This window comes from Aspergillus neoniger, assembly GCF_003184625.1.
Source record: "Aspergillus neoniger CBS 115656 unplaced genomic scaffold BO87scaffold_58, whole genome shotgun sequence".
In the NCBI taxonomy this organism is placed as follows: domain Eukaryota; kingdom Fungi; phylum Ascomycota; class Eurotiomycetes; order Eurotiales; family Aspergillaceae; genus Aspergillus; species Aspergillus neoniger.
Window position 1 is genome coordinate 92926 of NW_020291186.1, and position 14217 is coordinate 107142.

Consider the following 14217-nt stretch of genomic DNA (forward strand, 5'->3'; position numbering starts at 1 on the left):
TGTATACACAAGTATATCGATATAGAGTGATTACATGTTATCTCTATACTACTCAACTTTCAAGTCAGAGCATTGAAACTGAGAGAAAAAAATATATATGGCATGGTGTGAAACTACCAAAATGTCTTCAAACGGAACAAACTCTTATTCATCTATCATAAAAATCTAAGCGAGCTGTTATACTGCAGCCATCATTCAATGAGAAGAAATAGAGATAAGAGAGTCACAGGTGTCCACGAGGAAATTTTGTAGCCGGAAGCCTGAAGACACCGGCAGCACAAACCATCTTTGTTAGGGCCTGCGAAGGCCACGATCCTACCTCTTCCCAGCTCTTTCCATTGAGTGGCGAGATAAAGACCTGTGATACTGTCTGCAATGAAGTGATGTATAGGTCCGCAGAACTACAATCTCCCATAAGATCCCAGAGTATTAGTAACTAATTATAACATTCGTCAGCGTCAGGCAATGCAGTAAGGGATCAAAGATGAGGCAGTTGTTTCGAAGGATAATCAGATAGAGAAGAAAAACAAAAAGACAGTCCCCATATTTTTCCAGCGTCTGCCATGGTTGGGAAAAGTGAAGTCCGCCTGGTTGTGATTACTTCGGGAGGCTGATTACCGAAATATAAGGGCATACTAATTAGCAACAGTCAATTATTTATGCAAAGATTGGCGCTAGTTAGTAAACTATACATGTTTATGTAACGAGATCCCTGCCTATTCCGTCTTATCTCTATCGGACGGAGAGACCTACTAAACCAGTACAAGTAAGTTCCGGCTTGCCTACTCCGTTACAACCTTAGTAAACAGGTGTATGTAACATCCCGCCCGAGCAGCGTGTTCCGAATACTCAATGTTAGTTCGTCCATAGGGATTCGTCATCTAGAAAACTGCAAACGTTACCTTGCAGCGCCGACGTACTGCTGCTACCTACTACCCGCCTAAATATCCTGACGTACCCTGAATCACGCAAGCTCGAAAACATCGCGTTCGGCTTCCATTATCGAGCCCCAAAAAGCCGATCTGTGCTTGTTACCGCTCAAGCCGACTGGAGGGCTCAACTGTCGTTCTCAATCGCCATACAAGAATTGACTTCAAATGGTAAAGCTGCATTGCATTTACATACTTGGAACCGGCTAACAGGACTTGAGCGATTGTCTAGGTCGTCGAAATTGAGAAATTAGGACATGACCACAACGACTGTGACCGGCACTGGGAGACGCTCTTCTGTACGACTGCCAGACCTTCAAGTACCGGCGACGTCAACAACCTCGCAACAAATGACCAGTCCAATAGACAAGTTCCCGCCTTTCATTGATGAAGTACCAGAGACTACGACCGAGCCAAGAGAATCGCATTCCAATTCGATTAGATATGCGGCGACAGATCGCTGGGAGCCACGGAAGCAAGCACAATTTCCACGGGATAACAGGCATCCTACATTGAATTCGAAAAGAAGATCAAGGAAAAGTATCAGCGAGGCGATTAGCACAATTAGAACACGCAATGGCAGCGTTAGCGCCAATGCACAAGAGTTGGCCGAGGCCCTTAAAGCCCCGGTATCATACAAGCTGATAGTAAGATTATTGGACTTTCATGGATTGTTTCCTACCCTGTTGCTTACCCGGGTTAGGTTCTCTGCCTCATATGGTACATGACCTCCGCCCTGACGAATACCTCATCGAAGTCCATCTTAAATGCCCTTCCGAAACCAATAACGCTTACGATCGTACAATTTGCCTTCGTAGCATTCTGGTGCTTGGTCTTGACCTATTTGGCAACAGTGCTACCCTGGCTGAAAGATAGCATACCGGCCCTCAGGAACGGGATCCGTCCCCCGTCCCGTGATGTTGTCCTGACAGCTTTGCCTTTGGCAGTGTTCCAGTTAGCTGGCCATATACTTAGCTCTATGGCTACCTCTCAGATTCCCGTCTCACTCGTCCACACAATCAAGGGACTCTCACCTCTTTTCACAGTCTTGGCGTATCGGATCTTCTTCCGAATTCGATATGCCAAAGCAACATATCTTTCTCTTGTCCCATTGACTTTGGGAGTGATGCTCGCTTGCTCTACAGGCTTTTCGACAAACTTCTTCGGCATACTATGTGCGTTAGTAGCTGCATTGGTCTTCGTCTCGCAGAACATATTTTCGAAGAAGCTGTTCAATGAAGCGTCTCGTGCAGAGTCAGAGGCAGAACCGTCCAGCCGGCGAAAACTGGATAAGTTGAACTTGCTTTACTATTGCTCTGGATTAGCCTTCATTCTCACACTACCTATCTGGTTCATAAGTGAAGGATATCCTTTGATCTCCGATATCATACAGGATGGCGCCGTCTCGTTGTCGGGAAATAGAGGCTCGCTGGATCATGGCGCTCTCTTCCTCGAATTCGTATTCAACGGGGTGTCGCACTTCGCACAGAATATACTGGCGTTTGTCCTCTTATCTATGATATCACCAGTTTCTTACTCCGTCGCATCTTTGGTGAAAAGAGTTTTCGTGATTGTCGTTGCGATCATTTGGTTTGGAAGCTCGACGACATCCGTTCAAGGCTTTGGAATCGCTCTTACCTTTATTGGACTCTACCTCTACGATCGCAATAGCCATGATGACCTAGCGGATCAGAGAGCAAATGCTGACCACTTTCGCACAAGGGAAACCATTCTTCCCCTGAATGTCCAGACGGCAGGCAAAGCATGGGACTCAAATGGCTATGGCGCCTCGGCAAACAAGGTCTCTCACTATCACTCACCAGATGGCCCTGCCTCACATACCACAAGTACGCCTAAGAAAGATGATGATGACCAGGGCCGTATCCGTCCCAGAGGAGGCAGTAGCTCCCGGGTGTGGCTACCTCCAGGCACAAAGCAAGAGACCACTTGGAAGCCGAATGATTCCTAGTTCTCCCCTGTCTTAGTTGTCATTCTCAGTCTTTGTTCTATAATATCCGCTATCTAGTTATATTTTGAGATTCGAATGTAGCATATTACCATGGTCTTTAGTGGCCTAGTATTGTTATTGTAGCCAACGTCTTCTTTGAGTTGTCTAAAGCAGTACATGCCTAGGAACATATTTTTGACATTTTTTTTTTCCCCCAGCTCGCATATATCGGCCTCATGGTGGGAACGTCGGGCTATAATGCCGGATAAATGGTACCCAGGGAAAGTGTCAAGCGACTCATACGTGTTATAATGAATTGATCGAGTCGGTTGGGTGGTAATTACTATTGCAACACTCAGCTTACAAGATCGGGCTTCTTAATGTATGGCATTCACGGTAGAACTTCAATATCAAGCTGCACTTGTCGGCTCCGCACCACATGTTTTACCGGAAACAAGAAAATAGAAGCTTGCGAAGAACAGACCCGGAAAGTACCGATACATCATCCACTACGCAGCATAATAGGTTGACCTGAATATTGGTGCATTTGTTATTCTTCAATTCTCTTGACTGAATACGGTAATAGATGTAGCGACTGTCGATAAAGAACTATACCCTCATCAGGTGTTCCTTGATGAAAAACCCTAAGGAGCTCCAGCTCAGTGCATCTTCGTCTTGGGTCATGTTGCAGAGGAGGAAGGGAAATGAAGAACCCTGCCACCTACAATAAATCATGCCCGTGAATGAGTTATGGAGAGAAAGAGAAAAGAGGAAGGAAATAGCGTCGGAAGGGCTTATTAAGAAAGAAAAGGGAGTAGTGCGGACTAAATAATCCTCCGAATAGCCGAACCAATCCGCAGGCGGCAATTTGCGAGTGACGCCCCGGCTCATGGCTGGCAGAATCCGAACCAAGCCAAAAGTGCACCTCCCATCAAGAATCTCCCAGCACTGTAGACTTCCACCGGCGCCTTCAGATAACGTCCATTGCGCTCGCTGCTCAAGTCTACTCTTATCCTCTCACATTTGTTTCTATTCACAGTATGCGGCCGCAGTTATCTCGTGCGGCCGCCCGGCTCGTCCGGGTTCCCAAGGTCAACTACCCCAGGACTTTCGCGACGACAATCCCTCGCTCCGCTGAGGTTGAACTCACAATTGGTAAGCTATATGCTTCTTGCTGAGCTTACGTAGCTTTGCTAACATCTCTCTCTATGTAGATGGGAAGAAAGTTTCAGTCGAAGGTGAATTCGTGTCTCAATCCATGGCTTCTCAGCATCTTGCTTACATGGCTTAAAGCTGGCTCCGCTCTCATTCAGGCTTGCGAGAAGGCAGGCGCCACGGTTCCCAGGTATATTGACCCAAATCATTAGTACTGTAGAGGATAGCTAACAACAATTGACAGATACTGCTATCATGAGTATGGTCCAAATTGCCGAATATCATTGTTTTGAGTACTAATCGAACCACAGGAAGCTGTTGATTGCAGGAAACTGTATGTCTATGTTTGTCACCGGGTTATTGAAAAGGTCACTGATCGTTTTTCTTTATAGGCCGTATGTGTCTAGTCGAGGTCGAACGGGCGCCTAAGCCTGTGGCATCATGTGCTTGGCCTGTGCAGCCGGGCATGAATGTTAAGACGAATTCACCACTTGTACACAAAGCTAGGGAGGGTGTTATGGAATTTCTCTTGGCCAACCACCCTCTTGATTGTCCGGTTTGTGATCAGGGAGGCGAGTGTGATCTGCAAGACCAGTCAATGAGATACGGCGCCGACCGTGGGCGTTTCCATGAAGTTGGTGGCAAGCGCGCGGTTGAGGACAAGAACATTGGGCCCCTTGTCAAGACGTCTATGAACAGATGCATTCACTGCACTCGGTGTGTTCGGTTTATGAACGATGTTGCCGGTGCCCCCGAACTGGGAACCACTGGCAGAGGAAACGACATGCAAATCGGTACTTATTTGGAGAAGAACCTTGATTCGGAACTTTCAGGCAACGTCATTGATCTTTGCCCTGTTGGTGCTCTCACCTCAAAGCCCTATGCTTTCCGTGCTCGTCCTTGGGAGTTGAAACATACAGAATCCATTGACGTGCATGACGCTTTGGGCTCGAACATCCGGATCGATAGCCGAGGCATGGAAGTCATGCGTGTAATCCCCAGACTCAACGACGACATTAACGAGGAATGGATCAACGACAAATCTCGGTTCGCGTGTGACGGTCTGAAGACTCAGCGACTTACAACACCCTTGATTCGTCGAGAGGGCAAGTTCGTTCCGGCTACTTGGGAGCAGGCCCTGAGCGAGATCTCCTCCGCCCAGCAAAACTTGCAGCTGAAAGAGAACGAGTTCAAGGCTATCGCAGGACATCTTGTGGATGCGGAGTCGCTTGTTGCCATGAAAGACTTGGCTAACAAGCTTGGATCCGATAACCTCGCTCTGGACCAGCCGGGTGGCAGCTCGCCTGTTGCCCACGGTGTTGACGTTCGTTCGAACTACCTTTTCAACTCCAAGGTCTACGGAATCGAAGAGGCTGATGCTATCCTTCTTGTTGCTACCAACCCTCGTCATGAGGCCTCTGTCCTCAATGCACGCATCCGTAAGCAATACCTGCGCTCTGACCTGGAGATTGGTCTTGTCGGAGAATCATTCGATAGCACTTTCGAATTCGAGCATCTTGGATCCGATGTCAACGCTCTTAAGGCTGCCCTTTCGGGACAGTTTGGAGAGAAGCTCGCTTCTGCTAAACGTCCCATGATCATCGTTGGTAGTGCTGCGGCTGAACATCAAGACGCGAAGGCGATTTTCGAAACAGTCGGCAGCTTTGTTGAGAAGCATGGCAACAACTTCAACACCCCTGAATGGCAAGGCTACAACGTTCTCCAGCGTGCGGCATCTCGTGCTGCAGCCTACGAGGTTGGCTTTACCACACCGTCTCCCGAAATCTCCCAGACCAAGCCTAAGATGGTTTGGCTGCTGGGTGCTGATGAGGTCACTACGAGTGAAATTCCAAGCGATGCGTTCGTTGTCTACCAAGGACACCATGGTGACCGAGGTGCCCAACTTGCTGATGTTGTCTTGCCTGGCGCAGCCTACACTGAGAAGTCTGGCACCTACATCAACACTGAGGGCCGTGTTCAAGTTACCCGGGCAGCGACTTCGTTGCCTGGTGCGGCTCGTGACGACTGGAAGATTATTCGCGCCACCAGCGAGTTTCTCAACGTTCCACTGCCTTACGATGATATCGAAGCTCTCCGCGATCGCATGGAAGAGATCAGCCCTGTGATGCGTCGATATGACGTCGTTGAGTCCACCTCCGTGGGCTCCCTTAGCAAGATTCAGTTGGTTGATCAGAACAAGGGCACACAGCCAACTGGAGCGCCTTTCAAGCGTGTTATTGAAGACTTCTACTTCACTGACTCCATCTCTCGAAGGTATGTAGAAGTAATACCCTTAAACTTTTTCTGTGAGGAAGCATCTCTGACCATGTTATAGCTCACCTACGATGGCCCGCTGCTCAGCAGCCAAGGCTACGGGTAACCCCGAAACTAACTTCATGGCTGCTGGAGAGATGTCGCCCCAGGCTTTGTATGGCTAAGATTACCACTTGTAGTTCTGATCACCCGGTTTATCCTTATTATAGGTCTAGGCGTTGTCGTTGTAACACCTAAACATCATTTTTTTTCCTTTGTTCATTCCTCCCAGTAATGCGTACTGCTATTGGTTTCTCCCTTACAGTGAAGTTTCCTGAGATAGGAGAGGATGCGTCACTAGTGGTGATATTGTATATAAGTTCAAAATAAGCTTGAGAGGCTTGACGAAGTCCATTTCATGGATACATTGGTTAGATCAAGTCAGAGAAACTACAGAATGTGGATTATTAAAGGAATGGGTACATATTGATTGATGCACTAATATTCCCTCTGCTATGCCTTCATAGCTCATCATCGTCTGTCTCGCCTGCAGTTTCTTCGGCATTGCCTTGTTGATGCTGTAGATCTTGTACTGTGTCTTTTCTTGATCCTGACCCTCTGGTGAATGGAAGTTCCCTGCGGGGTGGCGGTGACTGTTTTTGCATCCTAGATGGATGATAGGCTTCTTCCGTTTTATTTTGTTCACTTACCCCCTGGTCGATGCCGAACGCTGTAGGTGAATCTTCATCAGTAGTATCATCTACATCCTCCAATGGCTGGGGAGTAGAATTCGGTTCATCGTCCGTATCTGAGATTCTTCCTGGGCTGGTTTGAGGCTTGGTCTGATCCAAGCTCTCCGAGCCATTATCGCTTTCAGCATCGTCATCGCTCGTTTCCACAATAGGACGTTTCGCATGCTTCTTGCTCCCGACACGGGCCCCGACTTTTGATGAGGCAGCCTGATGTTTACCAGCTATATTTTAATAATCCCAGGATCAGCTATTGTTGAGTCGACTCGAACATGTGACCTTACCATCGTCCACATCAATTTTCGCCGAAGCCAACAAGCGTTGTTGATTGCGAATTTTGAGCTTTTTCTGATTTAGAACTTGCGTAAAGTTCGTCATAAGCTGTTCCTCATGGCGGCGTTTTGCAGAGATGAAGTCTTCAATTTGCTTATTGAGCTGCTCGATAGTGCTGTCGGCTTCGTGATAGTGCCGTTGCAAGTTTAATAACTGCTGCTCAAGCATATCAGCTCTGGCAACGGCGACGGCAGACCAGTCAAAGAGCTGGATAGCTTGTTCATCATCCTGTTTTAACGCTATAGAACCGAGTCTTTGCTGTGGATCATCAGCACCACATCTGATACTTTTTGGTGGTTGGAATTACAGTTATAGTTTGGACCCTCCGGCGAATAGTGAGGACCAGTTGATTGCCCTGCCTACCCTGTCCCTTGATGCTAGCTGATAATTCAATACCAAATAGCAGATCTGAATTATCTGTATTGATCTCTAGCTGACCCAAGGCACGCAGTAGGATAAGAACCCAGTCCTCATCGGTTCCCTGGTAACTCTTTGAACGATGAGTCTGCGCACGAGCCTGTCGCACTATTCTGACTTAGTATATCACAATATTTGCAGAAACAACAGACAAAAGGGACAGTATTATGGACACCCCATACCGACCCCATTATACGGAAATTCTCCTTCCGTTGCAGTGAGATTCAAGTCGAGTGCAGCCGTATTGGTGCGCGCGACGTGGAGCAGCACATAACTGTCGGGCTCGTCAGACCTGGGGACACGTAGAACCCGAGGAGGTGACGCGTGTTCGGACGTAGACATATTGCTGTGACTTTTACAACCAGGACTTGATGCAGTATGAAAAGTATTGCATCCTATTGTATATGAAGACGAAATTGGGATCTGTCTAGGCTGCCTAGGAGAGGAAGGAGTGTTGCCTGGACAAGCTGTAACTATAGATAGACTTTGGTAGCCGCAAGCACCCATGTATGGAACTTGTATTTTATTGTGTAACTTCAGTAAAGTGGTAAGACTACCATTCAAAATTGCGACGACAGATGACTTGATCCTGAGCTAGACCTGGTACCTGCAGTGGTGTGAAGCAGTACGAAGTATCTAGTGCTCGGTGAAACTGCGGTACTGGAACTCCGTTCAATTGCTGCGATCGGCCGACTGTGTGGATCATCAGTGTGAGTATCCCAGCAACAGACAGTCAACTAGCAAGAGCCTAGCTATGACCTATGCAGTGCTAATAAAGGGACTAGCGAATGCTGGGTGGGTATAGCACCTTATTACCCATTTACGCGGCCAACCAAGGCGACGTAGCAATACCCAATAGAAGGAGAAGAAAACGGTGAAATCAAAGCCGTATTTGATCCAAGATGAATGTATGTAGTAGTAGTTAGTAGTTCTCGACGACATTGCCGTCGGTCTCAGCCAAGCCCCTCCGCCCTTTTTTCTTGCCGTACTTTCGTTCCCATGGCCTCAGCTTCATCATTTTTGTCATACAAACGAGGCTTGATAGCTGGCTCCGTGATTATTCGTCGATGATCACCATTTGGTGCCGTCGCGCTCTGGTTTCGGCGTTACATCCATCCCAGGCTTTTCCCTTGCCCGTATGTCCCAGGTTGCGTTCCTCACTTCTGTTCCCTTCCTTTCTGACACCACGCGCCAACTTTTGAGCGAATATCGGAGCACACATTCTGGCCTCACGTTGATCATTCTGTTTGTTTTCTGTTGATTTTGAGAATTACATGCGACCCTACCTGCTTGGCCTCAGCATAGGCAACCTGCCACTCACATAGATAGCGGCTTCAGTCCAGTTTCCCCTTTTTGGAACACCGTCAGGCTTCCCCCTCACGCCCTCTAACGCTATCGCTCTTGTTTAATTGCCAATGCACGATCATACGTCGCCTATCCGATCCGAGTAATTGACACATATCCAATCTGACCTGTCTCACCAAGCACGGAATGACTTTGCTTTCCCTTGGCAGCCGAATCTCAGCGCTCGTGTGCTTTCCATCTGCTACTTAGAGCCCCGAAGATCTTTGATCTCCTATATGAGCATACATCAGTTTAGTGCGAGAACATGGCTCCCTTCACTCTCGAGTTCCGCCACAGTGAGGAAGAAACGATCGAGTGTTGGGACGATGACGATGATCTACAATGCTACGAGGATATCCAGCTACGAGCCGCATCGACAGCTACATCTGTGACGACATCGTCAGTGCGCCGGTCGGGCCACCGAGATTCGATTTCATCGCGTCGCTCAGGACGTTCCGATATTGATTCCAACGCAGGAGGGGACGAGGATTGGCAGGTTCAGCTGTTGGACAATGACGAAATCATCACCGAAGAAGCTATCGCTTCTGCCAAAAACGCCGGGATCCCTTTGCCTATGAACGTCCCTCGATCGGCCCTCATTGGAGGCACCATCAAGCGCCTTGGACACAGAAAGCAGAAGAAGGATATAGTCGACGACTGGTCAGATGACGTCGAATTTCCAGGTCCCGACGGCACCCTTGAGTTAAAGCGTTCGCTAAATATGTGTTTTCCTGAGTCTCTTCGGCAAATCAATTCCGCTGCCCCAAGTCCGACCAAAACCTCCGCCCCGTGTTTTTGGGATAGCGAGGTCTCGACACGCCTTCAGTCAGCTCTTGCTATCACTTCTATTTCACCGCAAGAGGGCGAGCTCGTCGACACTCAAGACGTTCCTACGATTAGGGTTGCCAAGCCTCGGTCGCCAGACAGAGCAACGCGTATCGACAGTCCGACTCCAGAGAGAGGCCAGGATTCCACTGACAATCTCGAAGATGATTTCGAGTTACCGGCGGATGACATCCTGCTCCGGCTCTCCCCTAAAAAGACAGCCGTGGAAACAGCCGGTCCTACTCCCGATGATATCGACGTAGATTGGTCAGAAGGCAGTATTGGAGTCCGGTTCGGGGGTACCGCAAGGGATCAGCCATCAATTCCAAGCTCTACCGTTTCCGTTATCAGCCCAAGTTCATCGAGCTGTCTCACGGTTGAGAGTGAAGATGAAGGCCTTGATGGCCTCGTCATCCCAGAAGGCCCGCTTGATTTTGAAGCGTCCTTAAGGAAGCGGAAAGAATCGCCCAGTGATGACGTACGGTTGGAACGGCGTTCAGTTAATCAAACGCCAGTCCTTACTGACGACTTCTTCTCGGGCCTTGAAGTCAACAATGGAGAAGTATTCAATCCTCGCAGGCTGTCGATAAACCCCAACGTCAAGTGCAAAACGGAAATTCCCAAAAGTCCTGCGCGGCACTCAACAACTACAATCACGTTCACGAACACGGCGGTTTCCCCAAAGACTCGAATTCCTCGCCTTTCAGGACACGACCGTCCTCATTCAACCCATCTCGAGACTGTGTCGGAGAGCGGTGCTCCTCTGTCAAGATTTCGGTCATCACAACGCCGGGCCGGGGGTCATTCGTCACAGTCTTCCGTCTCCAGCCTTCCTGGGTCTTCCACATCTCAAATACCGTCAACCCCTAGTCGACGGCTCATGGGCGCTGGTGTATCGAATGATAGCTTTGCTAGTGAACGTATAACTTCGGGAAGGCAACTACTGAGGACCAAGCGCTCAATGCCAACATTACGAAATACACATCAGACTATCTCAAATATTCAAAGTCTGCCTACACTACAAGATGGTTCGGACGTGCCTAAATACTACGCCACCCGACCGAAAACTCCTGTTGACCGGATAGGAAGTGATACGAAGACTTTCGCTCGTAAACCTCAGGCACCATTTCTTCCTGCCGGTGCCTCGGATAAGCAGTCGCATCATGCCAGTGTCAAAAGTTCTCGATACAATCGTCGGTCCAGTTCAGATAGTCCCAATGATGCATCAAATCCCCAAGGACATGGAACCCGACTGCCGCGATCTACTCGCCATGATACTATGGGTAAGACTCTCAATGAGTCTAGTCCAGAGGCATTGGTCGCTGCAAGCAAAAGAACACTTACGCGGCCTACTCGACGGCGTAATTTTGGTGATGGTTCTGAATTGGCACTATTTGACGACCTGCCCACATCTTCTTCAGCAGAGAGAAAATTCGTGAAGCATCCTTCGGGGCGAGGTGTTCCGAGGACACTTAGAAGTAAATTAAACCACGGCCAGTCTAATACAGCAAAGGCAGATGCCACAATCGAACAAGCCACCCCAAGCGCTACAATCAGGCTAAACAGTGTCACGCCAAGATTCGCACGGGACACGAACGCTTCGAGGAACGCAAGAGAACAGCGCATTGCATCGTTAACGAATACGCCAAAGAACCGCGACAATCACCCGCTTGCTCCTCTTGGAATGAATTGGAAGCCCACGAATGTGTCGCGGGTGCCTTCGAACTCGGCAACTATCCGGAGCAGGAAAAGCAAAGCTGCGCCAGTGCCTGTCTCCAAACCACAACTGATCAAACCCATGGGTACGGGTGTGCAGGAGCCCAAATGTACGTTCAGCTTCGGTAAATGATGGGGAATGTGCTGACACCCTTAGCTCTTAACGGCATGCGTTATAATCCTAGTTCATTTTGCTGGGAAGGGAATGAAAATATAGTCCAAGACTTTGACACTATGTCCCCCAAGTCACCAAAGCCGACCCCTGCTCTAATCACGAATATAGGCGCGATGAAGAATGTGCAGGTCGTCGGTGGAATGGTGTTTGATCCACAACGTATGTGCTGGCTCAAGTTGGCGCCATTACAGCCGGGGAAGGATGGGCTGGTTGCTATTCAAGACGAAGACGATGTCTTTGCAGGTCTAGACGACCTAAAAGAGCCGTCCAATAACGCGGGGGGACGAATTTCGGGCGCCTATGATGAGTTCGGTCTCGCGGCCAGCATTGATGACCGCAGCTACGAAGATTCATCGGACGAATGGCCCATAACGGAAGAGTTTGACGTGGGCCCGGAGTTTATCAGGCGCCAGCGTGCGGAAGAAGAGAAGTGGAGGCGCAAGGTCGATAAATGGACCACTCATGATCGTGGGAGGTTCGGGGACGGTTGGAGATGGGCTATTCGGGATCTGGTGAGATTCAATAATAGCACGCTCAGCACACAGCACCTTGACCGCACATGACTCGGTCGCGAGTGGCGCTTCCAAGAACAGGGGGCCAGGGCACTATGAAGTGGTGAAGGGCCGCTGCTGTTGCATTGAAGCAGCTCCTATTGGCCTATGCAACCCAACCCTGCTGCCAGCTTTCGATGATGGCAAGTGGTGATGAAATGGGAAGACTCATGATTTTTGTACGAGACTATGACTTAAAGAGGTGCGATTTGCTTTGCTTTTTACGAACCGATTGTTATATGTAACTTATTACCACGCCTTTGATGGACAGATGACTTTTTCAGGGATGTATAATAACTGATCAATTTTGTGTGAAAACAACTGTAAATGATAGGAGGAATCCAGGAACGAATCCTTAGTTCGAAAGCAGTCAGCTACTGCCCGGTGTGCTTGGTCCTAGGATCTTGTAGAATAAACACATAAAGTCTAGACTCCATGATCATGGTAACGCCTCGCTATTCTATAAGATTTGGATTGTCGAGGTCAGTAGTATCATATGCTTGCCACATCCACCGAGGGATATATTTGCGGGTCCGTAATTGTGGTTGTGGTCAGCATGGCTGTTAATAAATACTTTACAATACCTACGTGGGCTGGGCTTTCTGCTTGGCGTGTTAGGGCTGGGCAAAGTGAGGCAGACAGAGAGACTCTCTTTCTTGGAGCAATTCATTCCGCATGTTCACGAAATCCAACTCTTCTGCACTACTCCATTTTCCATGTTGTGAATTGAGCAAAGATCATTATCCCAAACCCTCAGGGCTGCATACTTTTCCGGAGCTCCTAACTAGAATTTGTAGCACAGCCCTAGAATCCAGGCTCGACCAAGACGTACCAGTTGCGATCACAGCTACTACCTAGTAAGATTTCCCCCTCGCGTCGGAAATTTCTTACTAGATCATAAGCTTCCCTTCCCGATGGGCCTTGACATCCCAATCATGATGCAAAGGCTCTTCGGCCCCAACCCCCCGCATCCCCGGGAGTTCCGGATTGTTCGTATGTAGTAAGTAGCGCTTGCCCTAAGCCAGCAATAACATAACCTGCAAGATCATGAGAGTCGAGTTGTCAGAATTTGTCCGAAAACAGCTACTGCTTTATTGGTGGGGTCGGTTACTGCTTCCCAGCGTTACTGACCCTTTGCAGGCAGTGAGCAGACATACCGTGCATCTAGCAGCGCACACCCCTGCATAGATGGTAAGAGACCCAGATTATCATTCATCAGCCTAGCCAGCGACGCATCGATCTACGTGGACAAGACCCGGCATAGAAAGACGTCGTACTTAGCAAGAAATCTGCCTCATCAACTTCTGTGACTTGGAGGATATGGTCTTAGTTCCTAGGTCCCGTGTAGTCCACATGAACAGCATTCAGTATCGACTTTTCGCAACCCAGGCAAACAAGGGAACGATCAGGTTTCCAATGTTGCTTTACTTAGTAGATCTATGGGGGCAACTAAATTTAGATAAGGTATCGTAGTCTGAGTTCAATACGCCACCGTCCAGCCTGAAACTGGAGTGCTGTTCCCCAGCAAAATTCTTCCACCGGGAGAGTAGATATGCCAGAATACCCATTCTAATACTCGTAATTGTGTCGTCAATTTTCCCAGTTCGGGAAAAAAACGGATCATTCGAAATTTTGCATGGGTAAACTTCCAACCCTCTCTCTTCGACTATGCAGCTTTTGGTCCTCTCCTGAGACAGTGAGATGACTTGCAGGCTCTGAGCCATGTATACCAACGCACCGTAGAAGCCAAAACGCATATTATTCGTGAAGAGGATGCTCCTTTGCTGACAATTCAGGTACTTTGAGTCAGCATGAGAGACTC

At 48.6% G+C, this 14217-nt stretch overlaps 4 protein-coding genes across 4 annotated transcripts; 3 read left to right on the forward strand and 1 right to left on the reverse strand.

Annotated features, from left to right (window-relative positions):
• The first annotated feature begins 828 nt into the window (after nucleotides 1-828).
• Nucleotides 829-2988, forward strand: BO87DRAFT_345926 (putative ER to Golgi transport protein (Sly41)). The gene is made up of 3 exons (XM_025620882.1): nucleotides 829-1100; nucleotides 1162-1576; nucleotides 1633-2988. Exons 2-3 carry the CDS (start codon nucleotides 1187-1189, stop codon nucleotides 2896-2898), a joined length of 1656 nt encoding a protein of 551 aa, XP_025474342.1. The 5' UTR covers nucleotides 829-1100; nucleotides 1162-1186; the 3' UTR covers nucleotides 2899-2988.
• An 805-nt stretch (nucleotides 2989-3793) lies between these two features.
• BO87DRAFT_420082 (putative NADH-ubiquinone oxidoreductase, subunit G) lies at nucleotides 3794-6768 on the forward strand. The gene is made up of 7 exons (XM_025626986.1): nucleotides 3794-4032; nucleotides 4092-4115; nucleotides 4171-4222; nucleotides 4277-4291; nucleotides 4344-4366; nucleotides 4425-6306; nucleotides 6368-6768. Exons 1-7 carry the CDS (start codon nucleotides 3918-3920, stop codon nucleotides 6468-6470), a joined length of 2214 nt encoding a protein of 737 aa, XP_025474343.1. The 5' UTR covers nucleotides 3794-3917; the 3' UTR covers nucleotides 6471-6768.
• On the reverse strand, nucleotides 6688-8504 carry BO87DRAFT_381043 (uncharacterized protein). Its single transcript, XM_025624437.1, has 4 exons — nucleotides 7967-8504; nucleotides 7675-7892; nucleotides 7319-7625; nucleotides 6688-7258 (listed from the first exon to the last, which is right to left on the reverse strand). The coding sequence occupies exons 1-4, from the start codon at nucleotides 8124-8126 to the stop codon at nucleotides 6807-6809; spliced, it is 1137 nt and encodes a 378-aa protein (XP_025474344.1). The 5' UTR covers nucleotides 8127-8504; the 3' UTR covers nucleotides 6688-6806.
• Nucleotides 8505-9393: 889 nt separating this feature from the next.
• Nucleotides 9394-12407, forward strand: BO87DRAFT_321193 (putative cytokinesis regulator (Byr4); the record flags this gene model as incomplete). Its single annotated transcript, XM_025619922.1, has 2 exons — nucleotides 9394-11779; nucleotides 11827-12407. The coding sequence occupies 2 exons, from the start codon at nucleotides 9394-9396 to the stop codon at nucleotides 12405-12407; spliced, it is 2967 nt and encodes a 988-aa protein (XP_025474345.1).
• Between the last annotated feature and the right edge of the window lie 1810 nt (nucleotides 12408-14217).